Source organism: Patiria miniata, unplaced genomic scaffold (genome assembly GCF_015706575.1).
Source record: "Patiria miniata isolate m_02_andy unplaced genomic scaffold, ASM1570657v1 HiC_scaffold_22, whole genome shotgun sequence".
Classification (NCBI taxonomy): Eukaryota; Metazoa; Echinodermata; class Asteroidea; order Valvatida; family Asterinidae; genus Patiria; species Patiria miniata.
The window spans coordinates 6,233,972-6,256,358 of NW_024037061.1; the positions used below are offsets into that span (position 1 = coordinate 6,233,972).

Sequence of the window (22,387 nt, forward strand, 5' to 3'; positions counted from 1 at the left end):
GCACGCCCCATCCCCCTCCTCTTGAAATTGCAACGGTGCGGTCGTGTTAGTCCACGGATCCCCTAGGGGGCCTGCATAGGAATGTACGTGAATTCTTTTCGTTTGCCGAAAGAACACTTTCTTTTGTGTGATCTGTGGACAGAACTTTAGACTTGTTTGGGTTTAAAATTCCGCAACTAGAAAAGTACATGAGCGATTTGAATGATTCTTGCACCAAAAGAAGGCTTATGAATTGGGCTTTCATATCCTAGATTTTGAAAGTGCTACATGCAGAACTTCATTCATGCAGAACCCGACATTCGGGTTTTCTATTTTTTACTCGCCCTGTACATACGATTTTTTTACACAATTTTATCAATGGGTATTTAAGCTTGATGCAAATGTTGATGGTTCAAAGCACCATTGATTTAATTAATTCCGAAGGTCTGAATACATTCTTTACCCATTTCACTGTATTTTTTTTTTTAGAATACATGTATATCATTTTAATTCACTGTAATTTGTACAAAGGTCACGTTTTCGTTGCGTATTATTGTTTAAGTAACAATTGAATTGCCTATATACATGTATCACTATGTTATTAGTTAACGGGACCGTAATATCAAAACAAGGTAACATGGACAACGTAGGCCGGTGCTGATTATCAGGACATTATATATGTCGGGTAACATGATTGCCTTTAGTAGAGTTGTCAGTTATGTAGCAACGCTCTCATCCAGCCAAGTCTTGACCTCGTCATAATGGGATTCCATCCAACGTACGTTGCTTTGAATCTCTTCCACAGCCTGAGCAAAGGCAGCTGCTCCAGTCCCCTGATCAGGATGCTCTGCTATAAACTTCTCAAGCTGTTCATCAAAACAAAGGGAGAATCGCAGGTGTCAGTGATCCCTATCTTACAAACTTGGGGCCTACTCAAGCTAAAATCATTTGAATCCAATTTTATCCAAACCATTCCAACAAGTACGACCCTTGTTTGGCTTATTGCATTAATACACATCAAAGACGGGAATGCGTATAATAAGCTCACAATACAGATACATTGCTTACAGGGATAAAGTGCGTGAATAAAGCCAACAACAGTCGATATTCAATGTTATACAACACCTGAATAAATCCCCGTCATCTGATTGGTGGATCGTTGATCACATGTCTTGAATTATTCGTACCAATGCACGGCGCGCGCGTGGCGCGCAACGCGCATTGCAATGGTAGTACTATTGCACTGTGATTAGAAGTACCATTGCACTGTTATACTGCACATGTTGCCGATGGTGGCGCTGTGGTGTTTAAATTGGCAATAAAAGTTCTGAACTTATTGAACTGTTTGAGTTCTAAACTTATGGAAAAGTTTTAAGGTGAGATAAATTGAATATTATAGTTCTCAACCTGTTGAACAGTTTGCATAATAGGATAACTCTGAACTTGTCAAACTTGTAAACAATTTTTAACCTGAATAAATTGGCTATTAAAAGTCAACCAATCAGATGACGAGGATTTATTCAGGTGTTATATAAAACAAATAATGAATGTTTTACGTTCGTGCAATAGAAAGAATAATTTCTCGTGAAATGGAACATTTCATCTGTCACCGAATGAAATTATTCTTTCCATTGCACTCGCAAACATTCATTATTTGTATATTAAAATAGTGACTGCTGTTGGCTTTGATAATGGAAACAGCCAAACACCGCCCGATCTTACCTCTTGAAGATGGAACTCTGAAGTGAATGGTTTGGTCACTCCTTGAACAATTCTTCCGAAATGAAACAAGCTGTCTCCAAATCTGTCAGAAAGTGACAATTTGAATTCCGCGTTAGTAGTTTTCGATTTCGCTTAAAGCAAGTCAAATTGTGCGTTTTCAACGAGAGAGGAAGGCGCCGGCAAACGATAGAAATGTGATGATGTAGCTACCTGTCCAGGAATAGCTCGTAGTTTGCTCGGAAGAAGTCCCAGGCTAGAGAAGCACCGATGGGGTTGGCTGCAACAGCCGTAATGGTTGCAGGTACATCTTGCGCCTTAATGGTCACAGCAGAGTCTATGGTGTAGTATAATAAACTGTTCGGAAGATCAAAAGAAGAACATAATAGCAAGTTAATATCTATAATAATAGCCAGTATGCGTACTGCCTCCAATTAGCATCTCCTCTATCTGCTATTAATTCCAGTAATCTGTGAAGCAATAATTACGTTAATGAACGTAGTAATGGGATTCAAGACTTCATTAATTTGATTTCCTTTGTAAAGGTATAACGTTACAAAAACAAGTCTAGCACAGTGTGAGTTGAGTATACGAAAATGTTTCCGCCCTTTTCCGATATAATCCACCAAACGTTTTCTTTGTTCAACCATTTTTTACGAAAGACGTTCGAAAACCTATGCGAGTTTGCTACCGAAAAGTTTGACTAGACCTTGGCCTATTGATATTTTATTGGTATTAACTGAACACCATTAAAGTTGTTTGGTTGTCTTGACAGAATCTATCTGCATGAAATCATGGCAGACAACGCTTTACATCCAATTTGTATTAATACATGCATGTTCGAGCGAAGCTGCATTACACTTATTAAAATCGCTCCGGTTTTTCTTTGGATATTTTTATATTTTACGATAATTGTTTCCAAACGGTATATATTATGGCATCCACCCTGATCCCGAGGTGTGCGTGTGACGTCATAATAACGCCATCAGGTACAAAATGACAAACTATTCAAGGTTTTAAAAAATCTAATGTTTTAAAAATGTACTGTTCGTGCTTTTTCGAGATTCTCCACCAAAAATGTATGTTATTTTCGATTGCTTGTTTTAACAATACAAAAATCATTCACTTTGAACGAAACATCGACCAAAAAAATCGACCCACGATGAGTTATGGAATTAATGTTCATTTCGAATGATCTGCGGCTTGACAATAATGCATTCTGTGGGGCAAACTGGTGTTTATCGCCTCACTTTTTTAGCATAGATAATTTGGGGACGGGAACCATTGTACTGGCAGGTGCGCAAACGCAATGAGTAAACTGGGTTTCCCTTTATCTGCAACGGCTGCAGACCCAAAATAGATAAAATCATTCTTTCTCGTTAATACATGTCTATTGCGTCCCAAAAATTGTGTTGGGTGAAAACATCAAAATAATTATGTTGGAGAACACGGAAATTATATTTTTAACTGACAACCCCAAATCGTGTACATACAAAAATGATATGTTTACGTACAGTACATCACCATGTTCATGTAGTACCATCATCTTCATATCAATATCATCATTATCATAAACCAAATTGTTTTTTTCCGACAAAATTTACAAAATCATGAGTTTCTTCAACAAAATAGTTGTTTCCTCTCCTGACGAATACCTGTCTGTTTGTGTGTTTTATTTTAACGAAATCGTTCTCATGGAGATCAATGGTGGGACGGTATGCGTTGCGCGCGCACGGTGCACGGGCCAATACCGACTTGATTTCAAGTCTGCTCAGAACTGGGGGGGGGGCACATTTCCATATGTGACTGTCGTTTTTCATACAATTTGGCAGGAATGTTGGGTTTCCGGTGCTCTTCAATATTACGTCATTTGGTTGCTCTGTGTTGATGACAAGAGGGCATTTTACTACATTTTGCCCATTTTTGGTTAAAAAAAATGTATTTATGGCATAATATCTACATTTTCATGTTCATTATTTTATAAGATGCCCGTGCTCAAAAAAGGACACTTTATAAAATGGACCAAGTACCTTCAACTATACCTCACCAACCATGCATCTCGGTGACCTTATGTTATGGTCTCGTGAAATGGGGAAACAAGTTAACCTAGCTGCCAGTCTGAAAGCAATCATTTGACTATAATAAATTATAGTGTGAAGTAACCAAAAAAACATGACATTATCAATCCAGAGGTTATTTCTTGGAAAAGCCGAGGTGAATCAATTGCATTTCAGTTAGATTTCGTCAATAATATTAATACATTTTTTTCCCACGACACACCTCGCGCTCGTAACAAACACACCAGTATACGTCCAGTTTCTTTGTTTTTAAGTAGATACAATTCCCTTTCGATACAACCCTATGTATTCCGGTACCAAGGTCCAAATGTGTATTTTGTTAACAAGCCTTCAGGTAAACAAGATTTCTATGTGATATAGCATTGCAACTTACGTGTTGAGTTGCCAGCTCTGACGAGTACAGGCTAGCGACATGAGAAGAGCTGATCGTTGGGCTGCGTCAGTCGTGTTCAGGTATTGGCGGAGAGCGAAATCAAATTCCTCGGTCCTCCCTGTCGCGATCGCCGTACAGTACACAGTTTGTTTCTGGTTAATTGGAATTCTACCGTAATTTGACAAGGAGTATTAAAAATATATATATAATTGAACAACGCCTTCGGACCAATATGGTAAATTATACGTAATTGAAGCAAGAGTGTGTGTACGTCATCCCCATAGAAAAGTACACTGTAGTATTCACATTAAATTACTGACTAAAATGTATTGTTCTCTTTTCACTTTCCGTCGATAAATACTGTCATTGTTGATATTATTTCCACTGATATAAGTCTAAAGCAGACGCCATACGTCACACATGAACTTACGAGTTGTACGTTTCATTGGCCATCCATTCCCGAAATAGTTCGAGAGATTTGTCTTGACAGTCCCTCAACCCATACCGACAGGCTGTATCGATAGCTAAGGCATGGGTTAAACTGAAATTACAATTGAAAAATACACCTGTTATTAATTAACAGCAAAATTAAACATTGTTAACCAATTGTAATCAACTGTTGCATGGCTCGGGATTTGATATGACATCTGGAAGGTAACAGCTTCAAATCCCGCGCGCCCAAGTCATTTTTAACCTATTTGTTTGTTTACCAAAAATTGAATTTAGTCAGTATTCTTGGGAGTGGGAGTCATAATAACTTAAAGCTAATTTCTGATGGGGCCAAGTATTTATAACATAGTCACCCAACATTCCATAATCCATGACTATATAGTAAGGCCTACATGATGGAATAAATTTACAAAAATACCTTAGGCAAGAACCAGTATTTGAAGAAATCCAAAATGTTGTGTTCTTACATTTCTAGATGCGATTCCCCGTCTGTCCATCCAAAGGATTTGTACAATGTTCTGATTTGGTTTCTCATGTATTTCTGAAACAAAAAAATTAACATTTTGAGGACGAAAAAAGACGATGTCAAGTACATCAAAGAAGAAATAATATAGTTTTCCCTGTTACTTTAACACTTATATCATTGAAATTATCTGAAAGGGAATATACAACATTTGCAAACATCAAAAAAACAAAAATACCAAATTGTTATGAAATGCCTTTACTGTTAGTGAATGGCAGTCTAAAGCATCATGGCACCTCGTGTGCTATCATTTTCAAGAAAAGTGGTATTTTTGTATCAATTTCCAACGCTGGTCGGCCCAGCGTTGGAAAAAAACTGGCTTTTTCAAATATTTCCCTCAATTTACCATATTTCGTTAGTTCGCATTTTGTTTGCAATCGATTACACACCTATGAACGGGTGCTAGACTGGTTTCCTGACCTTACAATTCCCCAAGGTCAATAAATTGCTCCGTTTCATCTTAAGTGTGGACAGGGAACCAGACTACAAACACACGATTGTTTTTCATGGTTTTTCCAGCATCTACGAACACACAATTTTAAACAAGTCAGTACAATAATATTTGCTATAAAATACTTACTCCCCAAATCCATCCATTTCTGAAAATTACAGGAAAAGCAAATACTTTAAAGCACATTCGTTTTTATCAATCAATTAAATGCTTCGGTCATTCACTTTCGTTATACAGAGTGAGGGGAAAAAAACCGCATCCCAAATGGCAGGACCAATTTTTGAATGAAGTTCTGCCTGTAGCAATTTCAAAACCTAGGATATGAAAGCCCATGCAGTCATTGAGCTTTCTTTTAGCGCAACAATCATTCCAATTACTCATGTACTTTTCAAGTTACGGAATTTTGAATACAAACACCGTTTCAAAGTTCTGTCCATGGATCATAAAAACAGTAAGTGTTCTTTCAGCAAAACTGAAAAAACCTATAAAAGCGGAAACAGCAAAATTAATGTCGCATATCTTACAATGAAAGAACCATACGCTCCAGTAGTGATTAAAAGTTGGTCGAGATACGACATAACACCCTGGCTTGCTGCCCAGGGAACGTAGTCCTTTTCATTCTCTAAATATCTCGTAATTTCCAACGCGACCGAATAACCGAGTTTACCGGCTCTCGCCAAAGTGAAGGAATCGTCAATAAGCGTGGCTCGACTGCTCACTGAAAACACCTGTGATTTGGGGGACAAAAAGAAATGGTACGTGATTCTTAAGAGCCGAGAGTTGTTCAACACAAAATGAGCAAAATATATCATCATTCACATTGATATGATTGAGAACAATTGAGTGAAAATGATTCCTGCACTTACTGTGTGGTTTGACAGCAGTTGGTTAACAAGACGCTGCCAATTATCAGAGTCATAGTTTACGCGGTAATAGCCGAACCGATCTGGATTGATCAACAGCCAATCAGCGTTCGTTTCGTCAATCACATGATCAATTTCTGTAGATTGAGAACACATTGGTACTTTACACACTGTGGTATATATGTTTGAAAAAAGAAGAATATAAATATAACAACTTTTATTTACAGTTTTATTTGTAGTTCCCCAACCTCTAAAATATCAACTGAATCATTTGAATAAAATCTCCTATATAAGATTAATAGACTGTGTCATAATTCCTTGGCGTTACCGTAGTAAACAGATTTCATATAAGCTCAACGTTTCGTGCTAAGGGCTAAGATTTTCGTGTCAAGCTAGCAGTTGTGGAACGTGTGAAATTATGAAGAAACTGTTTTATTTGTCCTTACTTGTAGCCAAGTAAGGTCCTTTTGAGGGTTGCGAACTACATACTTAAAAACAAAACAAAATAATATTATTGTCCGACCTTACCTGTTTGGTTGTTCATCCAAACAGGAGCTGTATTTGATGAAGTTGGAGTTTGAATCCACAAGGGTATCATCCACAAGGAACTTTATTAAAATAAATTAAAATAATGTGGCTTTTGAATGAATCCTTAAATTCGTTGTTGGACATTGGCCTTCTTCTCAATTCTTGCCATTAGCGACAACGATATTGCCTGAAAGTTTCAAAATTCCATGAGATAATTCTGGCAATCTAACCTTTTTGTATCTGCTTTGTCTTGGCTTATCAGAAACCGAAACTGCTCCGCTTTAAACGATATCTTGTCGGAATTCCCGAAATTCGTTGTAATATTTATTAATGGGAATCCTGACTGAAGCACCCACGTGTGCATGATGCCAACGATATCAATCGGTGTTCCATCTTCAGCCACTGCCTTGAGGAGCAAAAACGAAATCAATAAGATGGATATCTATCCTTAAGTAATTATTTTTAAATCCATTGATAACGAACGAACATTGTTTGCATGCACGTTCTTTAAACAGTTTGTTCTTGCACATCATACATTCTTCATGATTTAAATGTTGTGAATTTGTTTAGCTTCATTGGAATTTATTTTCGTGTTTATAAGACTGCGAAAATTTGATTTCAACTGCATAGATTTCGATAACGCCAATTTGGCGATTTCACAAAGTATATGAGTCACATACGGTATTGGTTCGATCTCGTTTTGATCCTAGTAGGCACTTTTTCAAGGCAAAAGTCGAATTTTGAAATGAATTTATTTTCTGTGATGCAACTTTCTCTCAGAAAGATCAATATGATTTCTAACAACTAACAATTGGCAACGCTTTGGCAAAACGCTTACCTCTTGCATACATTCCCAAAAGTCGTCATTTGTTGCTGTACCAAAGGCATATCTTCTCATGTACGTCTGCGTGTGTAAGCGTTTTGTAGAGTGACATAATCAGCCCAAATTCGTTCAATTATGCTTTAAAAATATTCACTATAATGTTAAATACGTACTTTTTCGAATAAAAATTGATTTTGCTGAAGAACAAGGACATTACATCTTTTAACCAGGAACAAAAATACGGTCCAATTTTAAAACATCGATGTCATCGATCATTAGGACTTGATATCAAAACACAATTTAAGAAAGAAAATTCGCTTCTGGGGAAATCAAAATTCCCGGGACTCGAACCCTCAACCTGTCCGCCTTATAAACTGTTCCGCAGCTATCATTGACCATATTATTTAATTTGCATGTCTTAGTGATTAACGGTTTGACATTCAGATTTACTTCCTTTAAACAAATTCTCCAGATTCAACAATCGTCAATAAAATGTTAATTTCTTTCATAGCAAAGGAAGACAGTACTTAACACGACTATTTAAAGAAAATTCAAAATTTGGGGAGATATGTCGCATAAATTTGTGACCTTTATAAGCAGGACTCGTGCTTTCTAACGATACACACGCAGCAATTCAACCAAAACCAATATGAACTCCATACTATTGCGTCACCCGCAAGGACAACTTTGTGTCAAATGGAACAAGAGGGTCCAGATGCCACATATTATTATCCTTTTTAATTTTAATATGTCTTAAGCTTGTTGTAACTAAATAATGAAGCAGATGTAAGGAGGAAGCATATAACATGACGAACCGAGACCTCTTTCTAACTCACCATCAACCCTCTCTTGAATGTCGCCTTGCCAAGAATGTTTTCACACATGCGCAGGATGGATGGTCCCTTGAAGAAAATGATTACATTTTCTATCAGACAATCGACATCTTGTGAAAGACAGAGCAATTCTGAAGCAAAATATCCTGTGCATGACAGCCATATTGGTTTTGTTCAACAGTGATACAGGTGAGTTGACCTGTAATGTTGTGATAATTAAATACCACCACCAAGGCCACTGAACGCCAAGTTATGTTGTTTGGTGCATGGGTCTTGGATGACACAACACAAGTTGTCTGAAAAATAGCCATACTTAAGGAACCATTGGATTCTCATTTCCACTGATTGCGCGTCGTCAACATCACGTTGGTATCTCATCATGCACATACCTTACTATACGTGATAGCCCGATCAAACGAAGCAGCTATGTCGGCGAGCGTGGCTACATCCTTCTGTACTGGTCTAGCGTTTGGTAAAGCGTCCGTAGACATAGCCGTAGTTACACGTTCAATCACAAACAGGTCTTGCTGCGTAAGATGAAAGCATGATAGTCGGCATTTGTCAAATCCCAAAATTTCTCCAACAGAACTGAATATCAATATATTTTGCAACTAAACAAACGTGAATCTTAACGAGAGTTCCCGACACGATACCCAAGGCTATTAAGACATATAGCGAATAACAGATGGTTGACTACATTCACTGAACAGTAGTAACAAGTCAGGAGTAAACGTTCAATATCAGCTGATGAAGTTCAGCAGACACACATGTAGACTAATGCTCCAAAGACAATCAGACAAACAATGATTCTTACGTATTGCCATGTTGGTTGCACAGCTGGTAGGCTAGTATATGCCAGGTATGTAGCCCCGCCCTCCTTTAGCAGGATATACTCCCACCACTTATGGGTAACGAGGTTGCCGAAATACTGCATATAAATATCACATGTACAAATCGAAACTATTTTGACAATTCTAAATAACAGTCTTCGTTTAAAATGATCGGACAGTCAAAACTCAGAGAAACAATGCAGGTAATTTCGGACATGTATTCACGGGATCGTCTGTTTCACCTGTGACGTCATCAGACACCCGACAGGTAACCCAAACATTATTATGTGTGCCCACATTCAACAGTTAATTGTACGACAACAAAAATCATGCATATAAATGTCAACACAATTTTACTTCAGAGTAAAGAAGTCCATAATTCTACATGTAGGGCCTTCTTGTTGTTTTGGTCATTGTATATAAGCACGTGATAGGCCTTTTTACCTGATGTCCCATCTCGTGAGCGATGGTAAAACCTTGACTCCCAGTTGTCCTTTGTGAAGTCGTGCTTGCTGTGTTGAGCAGAGCTGTTTCCCGATACGTGATCAAACCCCAATTTTCCATGGCGCTTGCCTCAAAATCAGGAACCGCTACAACGTCTGGGGAAATAGTACATTTTTTTTTCTCAAAATAAACCAAATACAGATTTATTCTATTATATACTTCGTACAATGGATTTTAACTCAAATAGTGCGAATTTATATCCAAAGATGCGGCATGGAAATTATCACACAGCTACACCAAAATGCGACGGGTAATCACCAAATTAATCTGATTGCCTCTGACATTACGTAAATTCTTTTACATTTTGTTCAGTGATTCAGGCATGACGACAATGAGTGTCGTGGAAGCTAGGTCACATCGATGTTTTTGTGGTGGGATGTGGTTAAAGGTTACCTATTTTTGGGAGGGGGAAGTCCATTCCGATGTGCTCAATGTAGAAATCTAATGTGCGTGCTGTCATATTCAAGCCGTATTGCAAAGAATCAGTAGCGTCCGGACGTGCCCAACCGCGAATCTATTGCCGAAACAAAACAAAATCCTATGCGTATGATACAAATGTCATTCCTGCATTTCTTCTGATTGCCAGGCAGAGCTTATTATCAGATCACATTAACAAGTCCTGCTTGGAAAACAGTAGGCCTACATGTATTGTAATATGCGTACTGATACTGGTTTGGAACCATCTTTCAATCGCAAAAGAACATTTAAGTATTTGTATGTTAAAGAGAAGATGCAACATTTGCAAGCACCAAAATCATCAAATTATCACAAAATACCTTGTTGGATTGTTAGGGAATGACAGTCTAAAGCATTCTGTAAAATCGTGGCTCCTGGTGTGCCGGACATTTTGAAGAAAAAGTTTAATTTTTCCAACGCTGGTCAGCCGACCAGCGTTGGAGAAAACTGTTGTGTTTTTTTTTAAACTGCTCCTAATTTTTCTATTCCGCATTTTCTTTGCAATTGATTACACACCTGTGAAGAGGAACAAGCCTGCTAGACTGATTCTCTTACCTTACAATTCCCCAATGTCTAGAAATTGCTCCGTTTCATCTTAAGTGGGGTCAGGGAACCAGACTGCAATAGCATGATTGGTTTCTTTACAAACCTTTAACAATATTTGCTAATCATACTAATCCTCCAAATCCCTTTATTCCTGCAAATTGCAGCAAAAGCAAATGTTGTATACATGTATAATACTATAGGAGCGTTGCTTTTTGTGCAGTTATTTTTGGGTTTGAAGCACCAACATTGGTTAACATCTGAGGAAGGGTTCATGAAAACTAACTTGTTGAAGTTTCAGCCCAGTGGATACTATACGTTTTGAGAAAACAGAACAAATCGGTCATTCATTTTCGTCTGAATTTGAGAATCGCTCTGAACACGCGTTTCATTTTCGCTACCAGAGCATTCGATTCCATTTCAGTTCAATATTTAGTGATTGAGCAGCACCTTTCGTTTCTGTCCATTCAGATTCGTTTACAAGATTTCTTTTTCACTTTTAGAGGGCGATTTCAAATATTCACCATTCTATTTCACTTTAAGTTTAATGCCATCGGCACCAGATACAATTAGGGGTTTCTTTTTCATTAACCGTCAATCAAATTAGCTGTACCTGAAATCAATTTAGAAAAGGTGCTTGCGTAAATGAATGCACAGGTAACGTAATTGGCCGTCTGTTTCTCAAAACCGAATGCACGGACAATGAAAACGATTGAATTGAAATGGGATGAAAGACGTGCATTCAAATTCAGACGAAAATGAATGACCGATTTTTAGAAGTGAATGAACATTTCAGGAAATTGGCCGGGAAAACCTATATATTTTTGGGGTCTCGTAACTGGATTTCGTTGCTCTAAACGCACGTAAAAAAAACTGTGCCCCCAGGCACACTTACTTAAACCGACTTTACTGATTGTTTTTCTTCCGAATGAATATTTCAGGCAAAATCATTTTAGTACCAGTTCTGAGCTAGGACTTTCTCGTTAAATCGGTAGGTACGTTTATGTCTCCAACAACACGGGCTATACTTCTTGTGAACTGATCGGAAATATAATCACTACGTGGAATCACACACATGTCGATCTTTTTCGGATTCATTCTACCTATGATGATGGTTATTTACTTTTTTCTCAAAACCGTATAGCCGGTACCCACTAAGCTGAAACTTCAAGAAGTTAGTTGTTATGCCACCTTCTTAAGATTTTGAGCAAACTTTGTTGCTTCAAATGAAAAAAAAATCCATATGTTCCCAGCATGTGTCTGCCTTTAACCAAATGTCTTGTCATTAGTTTTCTTCCAGTGTATCTGCTTACGTTTTTTGCTGGTGCTGGATATATTAGGAATCCACATTGTGACCCAGTCACTCATTCACTGCCGAGTCGGGCAGTGCCATCGTAAAAGATTATATCGTAGTGTCAGTGATCTATCCGGCACATTGTGTCTGCCAGATGCGTGAACAGACTTCCAGTGAATTACCAATCTCAATTTCATAAACTTGTATAAGTCCTGCAACCATTTTTGTCCCTTCAAACACTAAAAATGTCAAGTCTTACTGAAATGTTGTGCTTTGATGTGATCTCTATCGACGGGAAATCTAGTACAGCGAAGCACACTAAATATGTAGATATCTTCGGTGAAGTAGCGAACCGTGTGGTCACAAACCCGTCTGGGTCCGGGCTGGTTGGAGCGCCCTCTGCCGGCATGTTACCGAGAGCCGTGTAGTCTTCAGGATGGATCATCGTCAGAGTCAGATTTGCTTCACACACAAAAAATGAATGCTAGTATAGAGTACAAACATATTACAATGCCATAACACTAAGGTGGGCAGTGTATAACACTAAGGTGGGCAGTGTACGAGCGAACCATTGGCGCTGGCCTGAACATTCCATGGGGGAAAAAAAACTTGCCCCATAACTGCAACATACAGTGCAGGCCTTCGAAGGGCCAGTTGCTTTTTCGCTTGAAGTTCAAAGGCCTGCAGATAATCAGTATACAGGTATCACAAGTCCTAAGTTCCCCCCACATTATTCTTAATTAATGAAATAGAAATGCACGATTTCAATAATATCCCAAATGCAAATGACAGAGGACACTCTTCTGCCCATCTTGTGAGAAAATGATAGAAATCCAATCACGCATACCAACACGAAGCTCATTAGAATGAAAAAAGTGCCAATAAGAAAAGTTGCAGTAAATAGCATTGCTCCAATGTACTGGTTTGATCATGCTTTAAAAGGTAGAATGTTAATCCCTTTTGTATCTAATCTAAAAGTAATAGCATTACACAGCATTTTCTTTGTCATCTTTGCATTAAAAGATCTGCAATTATCTGTTAGATTACCAAGATTGCGTCTTGTTTTAGTTAAACATCTTTTTAAACAAGGAAACTTTTGTTATACCCTGCCTTGCAGGATCACTCAAACCAGTACATTGGAGCATAGAGCTAGGACCCTAGGGAGCATTTGCTCACTCGTCACTAGTGCAGCTCTGTTTACGTGGGAAGACTGGCTCATATCTAGGCGCTCTCAGCAAACTTTCGTTATACACGGAAAGTATGTTGGTTAGACTTACTTCCTCGCATCGCATCATAAAATATAGGTTTTCCTCTTTCAAATGAATATAATTTCTTCATGGTTAAAGGCGAATAATTATGTGCACTTTTTCATTGAAAAACGGGTAACTCAGTGAAAATTTCGCGTTTCCTATGGAGGTCACGGCACATTTCCCCGATTTTTGAGGGTGCGGGTTTACTTCTTCGAACAGCACACGTGTGAACTCGGTCGCATACAATTACCTCGCACGGTTTCTGAAAGATAACACAATAAGCTTTCCATTCATGTAACAACCGTTTTGATTGGTTGAGAAGAACAAGGGCACTTTTCTTGTCAAATCAGGCATCGCTTTTGTTGCGAGGATCGACCTGCTGTTTATGTATAGTCCGGTCAATGCAGCGGGGCTGTGCAGGTCGCCGGGTCAATGCACCGTTGTGTGTGACCGCAGAGCATGCAGGGCTTTGATTTTCTGCACATAATTATTGGTGGCAAAGTTCTCCATATGTATTGGCACTTTTTTTCATTCAATTGAGCTTCGTATTGATATGCGTGATTGGATTTCTATCATTTTCTCACAAGATGGGCAGAAGAGTGTCCTCTGTCATTTGCATTTGGGATATTTTTGAAATGTCACATGGACAATTGAACCAAGGCGCTATATTGGGTCAAACTGATTTGCATAAAAACAGTGGCCGCGTGAGGTCGCTGTTCGCGCTGTATTTTTAATGCATACTGCATGCATAGCGCATAGACATTATGACTGCATGCATTACCGCGCTACGGCCGGATAAAAGACAACTAGCGCCTTGACCAAGGCTAATTCCTAATAGGCCGCTTAATGCTGCAAATAAATCTGATCTGAATAATATTCCAATGTAGAATGCCATGGTCCAGTGGTTATGGTGTTTGACTCATGTACGATGGTGTGTGGGTTCGAACCCTACCAGGAACATGGTGTTTTGTGCCCATGGGCAAGACACTTATTACTACAATTGCCCTGATATCGGCTGTCTCGTGGCCTGATGAACGGGACTCTATTTAAAGCGCTTTGAGATTTTTGATACGATGGAAAGCGCTGCATTATAATTTACTTTATTTAGTCATCGATATGCCAATTGGTTTTAATAACATTTCTTTTACAGGTGTCTTTTAGCTCCGAATGTTCACCTTTAAGCCCGGGGTCATCGAAGCAAGGAAAGGCCATGCGAGCATTCGTGGGGGAGAAGAACGTCACGGCAAGCCACCTGTGGAGTCAGGAAAATGAGTTTACTCCGTCATGGAGAAAGGAAATAACAAATGCACACCACGAAATGTAGGTTTTGAAAAAAAATGGGCGATGAACTTTTCTCCATGCTGATCAAAGTTCGATAGGTTAATTGATCATAATACAGTGTATTGGCTCTAGGCCTACACTGCAAAACTTGTGCAAGTTTGCATAGACGACCGGGTACAATACAGTCGAAGGACTTTGTACGGAGTATAATGAGGAGAGGTGCACAACCGTTCTGGACAGCACGCAGTCTGATCTTGCGTTATATAAAAGCCGACTAAAAAACGACTCGCATTTGACCCCGTAAATAGGGACTGTCGAATTATCCCCACGGTCTTTACAAGTTACACTTATTTTCAGGGATAACTCAATAAGTCAATTGATAATTCAATATTTCAATAAAAAAAAGTTGGCATAGAAACGCAACTTGACTCCCCCCCCCAAAAAAAACCCCTCAAAACCACGCCCATTTCACTTGTTGCTGTTAATTTTCCGCTACATGTAAAACGGTAAAGCGCGTTCTCCTTCCTTATTTGGTGATATCCCCTTCCCAAATTCTACCCCATCACAACCGGAACCAAACATTTTTGTTTTAAAGGGAAGATACAACATTTGCAAACATCGAAAAACGAAATGATCAAATTATCACGAAATACCTTACTGGAGTGTTTGGGAATGACAGTCTAAAGCATCCTGTAAAATGGCTCCTGGTGCACTGTGCTGACATTTTCAAGATAATTGTATTTTTCCAACGCTGGTCGGCCGACTAGCGTTGGAGAAAACACTTTTTTTTCAAAAACTGCTCATAATTTTTCATATTTAGATATTCTGCATTTTCTTTGCAACTGATCATTACACACCTTGAAGGGGTACAAACCTGCTAGACTGATTTTCTGACCTTACAATCCCTCAAAGTCTACAAATTGCTCCATTTAATCTTAAGTGGGGTCGGGGAACCAGACTACAAAAACTTGATTGGTTTTCTTGTTTTTTCCAGCATCTACAAGCCCCAAAAGTGAAACAAGTCAGCTTATCAATATTTGCTATAACATACTAATCCTCCAAATCCATTTTTTCTGAAAATTGCAGCAAAAGCAAATGTTGTAAATTCCCTTTAAATTGATATATAGCAACATTTACCTTGGAGTTATTTATATACAGATTTACATTACATACAGAGCAAGGAAAACAAAGTTTGCATGACATAGGGAACGGTATTAAATGTATATCACCGAATTGGGGGGGGGGGTATATTTTAAATTAATAAAACGAGGGGATTTGTTAATCGACGGGGGAGGCGACATGTCTCCTTAGTCCTCTGAACTCGGGATCGTTGCATATAGGAAACAAAGGTATCAACACTTTTCTACCATGGAAAACTATCAACGGAAAATTGTAACAAAGTTTCAAAGCAATATGTACTTATACAATGTATATACAAAGCAATATATACGTATACAATGTATAAACATTGTATAAGTTACCTATCCAAACCCACCTAACTAACCGACCAACTATAAAACTGATAGACCATATCGAATAAAGTATGAGCTCACATCAATATTTGTACACGCTATAGGCCCAATACGCGTGCTGTGTATATAATAATAGTGCAAGAGAATATTATAATGCCCCTACCTTTTGTTAATACCATCCGCTGCGGTATACGAACTCCTGTAATACCCCTTTATATTATCATTCAGCACACCTTGAAACCTGACCAAAACCCTATATTCTCGATTCTCTTCTAGATTGTTATCGAACACCACGTTCAGGTATTGATTCGCCTCGTCAACGCTGACTCTTATGATACTTGGTATCCCACCTCTGCTTTCAGGGAGGATTTCCACGCCTCCTGTGTGGGGGATTTGCAGTTTATTGCTGTTGAGCACCAGGAGGTTTGTAGCCTTCATACACAAGACTGTCACGGTCACCTTACCGTCGAAGACGAAGTTATTCAGATCGGTCTTCATCTCCAAGTCGTAGTGCAGTGGGACGAAGGTGTCTGGTAGCCGGGGGTCCTTCCAGATGGTATTGGGATCTGTGGTGGTCAGTGGATCATTTGAACCCTCAGTTGTAACATCATAGGTTGGTCCTTTGGTTGGAAAACTGTACAAAAGTATATCAGATCCACCGACAAGGTTAAACGAACAGATGGGTTACAAGAAATTAGCCAGGCGTACACAATGAACATGACTGAGATTGGCGGGAGTTTGATAATCCCTGTTGTCTCCAATTCTTGAATCTTTATGTGTCTATACAGGGTGTTTCAAAAAAAGGAAACCCAACTTCAAAGAATGAGTATGGACAGACGATATATTTACTGGCTATAAAACTGGTATCATCTGAAAGCGTAATCTCTATGCTTTTCAATGATACCGTGTTTAGGTTTTCTGAGTCATGCATCACTGAGCATCATTGTCTTGAAAACTGAATGCAAAAATGCAGTTGGTTCACTTTCATAAAAAAAAAAAAACAACCACTGGGCACGGTGTGCCTATTGTTACGGAAATGTCTGTGAAATGGCTTGAATGTCAATCCTCGGCAAAATGGCACATTGTTTTGAACGTGGCTTGGTCAAAACGAGCTTTGTGAATAAAAACAAACATGGCTTCCATACCTTTCATTTTGGCAGGTCCGATCAGGTAAAAACCCAGCCAGTAATCCTACCGCAGCCACCATCACGGCCACACACACCAAAGCAAAGATAATTGCGGACACGTGAAGGTAAATCCCGGATTCATCATTCCGCTCACGATCCAGTTTCTTGTCAGACATGTCGAGTTGCTTACTTCCAATGGTCATAACTCCCAAGAGAAATAATATATTTTTAGAAGGAACAAGCCGAACTGTTTGATGAAGAAAATAGAGTTGTGTTTTAATTGTGCTATGCACAAACTATTAAAGCTAGTTGAAGTGCACAGACTACATCGATTTCTGTCTACAACAATCGAGTTGGTACGTTATGATATTGTTCCATACTGCGGGTCTCTATAAAAAATAATAAACCGGCACCACGACAATGCTTTTTAGTTTAGACTTGATATCAAGCCGGTTTTGTTCGTTTCTCATTGGCCCGCCGCGTCGCTAGTCTATGTAATAGACCATGGCGAAGCCATGGACTTGGCTCCGTCACGGTGGATAACGGGTGATACTCAGTGTATACCGCGTCGCCGGGCCCCGCGATGTCAACCAATTACCTATTCCCAAGTTCAATTGCTATTTACATATGCGATATGCTGTTCGTCGACTTCAATTACCATTTTTATATGAAATATATGGGACTTGCTACCAGCAGATTTGAACAAGCAGTCTGATTGGTTAAAAGTCAAGAGAATGTGAATAATTATGTGTGAAAATGCATCCTATTTAGTATCAGCAGGCCCTATATGCGTTATCTGGCAAGCACTGTTACACGTCTAACTGCCTTTATACTCACATACGTCCATACATAAGACTACAGCACATGGTGCGTAGTCAAAATTCCTTCAGGGGGTCAAGTCAAAAGTAAACTCTTGTCTTGTCTTGTCTTGATGAATACTGCACCAACACCCCCTTCTCAGGGGTCACACGGGCAGCAAATGATAAACACTAGCGGGGTGCCGCGCCAAGCTATATGGGGTGGAGTTGACTGTTTGTATCGTTTGTACAGTGAAATCTCGAAAAGTCGAACTCTGATAACTTATAACAACTGTTAAGTCAAATAAAGAATCAGACCCTCTGCTGCACGCGAGCCTAGTATTTGAACTCGCCATCAGTCTCGTTGATCCACCAATTGGGGGATCTGATCCACCTTTTGCCAAATTGCCGGATCAGATCCCCCAATTGGTGGATCAGATCAGGCAATTGTGTGTACTAGTGGGAACGCTAACCATTATAAGGTGGATCAGGATCAGATCCACCTTTCTTGATCCACCTCTGGAGCAGGATACAGATCCCCCAATTGGTGGATCAGATCCTGCAATTGGCGGATCACGATCAGATGGGAACGCAAAAGGTGGATCTGATCCGGCAATTTGACCTGTCAACATCCGCCCGGTGCACGAGTGGCGCGAAAATGTTGCGGCCGTCTTATGAACGAAGAAACACGTTTCAGGCGTGTAGATCGTGTGAAATTTCCAACGTACACAACATGCACAATAAACAACCGCTGAACTACGGGCTAGCACCGCGCATGCACGATGCGTGCAGCGCACGTGGTATATCCTAAAACTAGGCCTTTTCAGTTTTCGTTGCGTATTCGTCCATTTATAAACCTTTTTCATTCGTGAAATTTTACTAATTTTTAATCCATAAATAACTCTGAGTCCGCACTCACCAAACCACGTCACTTTGACACAGAATCATAGAAAAGCTTACGCGTATGCGATGAGAATAGTGCCGATAACGCGGTACGTACGGAGGCAACCTCGTCCCCAGTGCTTACTTTATTTCCAACCGCGTTTCCAATGAGAGAACAGGTAGTGGTGGGCGCGTACTGCTCGACACCCTGGGGACGAGGTTGGTATGGAGGTGACAAATCTGTAGTATTGATTATAGAAAATTGGAAAATGATGTCGTAGTATATCATGTGCCCATTTTTAACCAATGAGAAGCTTCAGAACCGGGGAATCCCTTATCGATGCATTGGTTTCTGCCGACGTAACGCAATGAGCGGCGCTGTACGATTTCACCAGTTAATTTATGCACGCACGGACCCTCTACAGATCCGTGATTTATGTCGGTGAATTCACGAATATTTCCGGGGATGGGGAGAAATATTTCCAGGGATGGGGACAAATGGTTTTTGTAACAGAGGGGAGATGTTGATATTGAAATCGCTGATAGGTTTATGTTTGTGCTAATCACGTATTTGTAATCCTTTAAATAAAACGTTATGCACATTCATTCATTTGAATGATGCAAAATGAAATAGAGTGAAAATAAAACCAGGTTATACGTCGTTCTCAAAATCAGCGCCAAATTGAATTTATGTTTTATAAATTTAAATGCACATTTGTCAATATTGTCCGGGAAAACCTATTACCCAAAATGGTACAGAGAGTAATTGTGATATGAACGAGGAATATAAAAACCAATTCCCAAATCCCTTACAATGCGCCCTGAAAATGGGCACATATTCTAATGCGTAGTTTGCTTAATGGCCGGTTTTGAAGAGCGCCTCCTATTTTGAAAGATGGTACCAGCCCCCCCCCCCCCTTCCCCCACAATTTGATTTTACGGAGGCCAAGTGTCCGGTGAAAAAAACGTGTCGACATCTTAGCACGGATGTGGGGGTGGGGCCTCAACCCCCACCAGGTACATTTTGGCTCCTAAGTTATATTTCCATAATCTACAAGTTTAAGCTAACAAATGATATTGGTTTTGTTCTTGTTCTCAACATTTTCATTAGGCCTAAATGTAAAATTGACCAAATTTGGCAAGGCGCCAATGGGCCTTAGTCTGATCTAGCGGACTTAAGACTGGCCATTCTGTGATCAAGGTCGATGATACTACGCTTAAAGACAATCAGGGAATTTTGTTCCCGAAATTTTGATTAAACACTATCCAGCTCATAGTCTTCAGGCCACGTTTACAACCCCCTTCATAAAAAGCCTGGATCCACCACTGGGGCGAGGCGTTGACACAGCAACATTTGTATTCAATGTGATATCATAATCAGGGGCGGATCTAGCTATCAGGAAACGGGGGGTGATATGATGGAGGGCTGGAAGTGGGCATGCCCCCGGAAATTTTGAAATTTACGATGTTTTCTGCTGCATTCTAAGTCAATTTGATAATAAATTTAGGAACTTTACCATTCCATATATTATTTTTCTGGCCCCACTTTACTATAGGTTTTCCCGGCCAATTTCCTAAAATGTTCACTTCTGAACATCGGTCATTCATTTTCGTCTGAATTTGAGAATCGCTCTGAACACGTGTTTCATTTTCGCTACCAGAGCATTCCATTCCATTCCAGTTCAATCAATTAAGTGATTGAGCAGCACATTTCTTCGTTTATGCTCATTCAGATTCGTTTACAAGACTTCCTGTTCACTTTTAGAGGGCGATTTCAAACATTGGTCATTCTGTTTCACTTTTAGTTTAATGTTCTGTGATGCAATCTGCTATTTTGAATGAAAAAAAACCCGTATTTTTGATTGCACATTCACGTAATTGTATGCCAGAACTCTGCGCGAAAAGGTACGCTTGCGTAAATGAATGCTCATGGTAACGGAATTGGCCGTCTGTTTCTCAAAACTGAATGCACGGACAATGAAAACGATTGAACTTTCGTTGAATTGAAATGGGATTAAAGACGTGCATTCAAATTCAGACGAAAATGAATCGCCGATTTTCAGAAATGAATGAACATTTTAGGAAATTGGCCGGGAAAACCTATAGTATCATACTATTCAGTGGCTGAACGCGGGTTTGCATCATGCATCTACCCTCACCGCCCAAACCCGCCACTGGAAATTACCAAAACAAGTGCGAATGCACAATAAGCTCTGGCCGTCTTGCATGAAAGTCTTGCATGAAATCTATCAAATTGATCCCTGCCAGAGCTTAAAATTGCGACGCCCAAAAATGCGGTGCACATTGTTTTATGGAACACCATACTTTATATTTATACCTAGATTTATAGCGATTCAAAAGTTTCAAGTCTGAAGCCTTGCCGGTTTGTAAGCCTGTTGACCTATTCATCTGCTATCAAACAAGCTATAGTTTGTCAAAATCCATCCATGTTAAGGTACCTTTAGACCGCGACACATGAGAGGCATGTCGGCTGGCGCTGACAGCCCTTGCTATGGGACTTACTGCACAAAACCGAAACTGGGGGCATCATGTACCTACGTTTGGGGCTCACTCCAAAAGATTCAAGTCTGAAGCCTTGCTGATTTGTCAGCTTGTTGGCCTATTCATCCGCTATCCAACAAGCTATAGTTTGTCAAAATCAATCTAAGGTACCTTTAGACCGCGACACGTGAGAGGCATGTCGGCTGGCGCTGACAGCCCTTGCTATGGGACTTACTGCACAAAAACGAAACTGGGGGCATCATGTACCTACGTTTTGGGCTCACTCCAAAAGTATCAAGTCTGAAGCCTTGCCGATTTGTCAGCTTGTTGGCCTATTCATCCGCTATCCATCAGGCTATAGTTTGTCAAAATCCATCCATGTTAAGGTACCTTTAGACCGAGACACATGAGAGCCATGTCGGTTGGCGCTGAGAGCCCTTGCTATGGGACTTACTGCACAAAAACGAAACTGGCGGCATCATGTACCTACGTTTGGGGCTCACTCCAAAAGTTTCAAGTCTGAAGCCTTGCCGGTTTGTCAGCCTGTTGACCTATTCATCCGCTATCCAACAAGCTATAGTCTGTCAAAATCCATCCATGTTAAGGTACCTATAGACCGCGACACATGAGAGCCATGTCGGCTGGCGCTGACAACCCTTGCTATGGGACTTACTGCACAAAAACGAAACTGGGGGCATCATGTACCTACGTCTGGGGCTAACTCCAAAAGTTTCAAGTCTGAAGCCTTGCCGATTTGTTAATTTGTTGGCCTATTCATCCGCTATCCAACAAGCTATAGTTTGTCAAAATCCATCTATGTTAAGGAACC

The 22,387-nt window shown here is 39.7% G+C and overlaps 1 protein-coding gene across 1 annotated transcript; it reads right to left on the minus strand.

Moving 5' to 3' along the window:
- Window positions 1–695: 695 nt before the first annotated feature.
- Window positions 696–17,553, minus strand: LOC119730671 (aminopeptidase N-like). The gene is made up of 14 exons (XM_038203662.1): window positions 17,396–17,553; window positions 16,492–16,884; window positions 14,673–14,749; window positions 12,507–12,709; window positions 10,348–10,468; window positions 9,895–10,049; window positions 9,015–9,147; window positions 6,440–6,573; window positions 6,098–6,301; window positions 5,067–5,140; window positions 4,150–4,317; window positions 1,912–2,055; window positions 1,702–1,783; window positions 696–845 (listed from the first exon to the last, which is right to left on the minus strand). The coding sequence occupies exons 1-14, from the start codon at window positions 17,551–17,553 to the stop codon at window positions 696–698; spliced, it is 2,196 nt and encodes a 731-aa protein (XP_038059590.1).
- Between the last annotated feature and the right edge of the window lie 4,834 nt (window positions 17,554–22,387).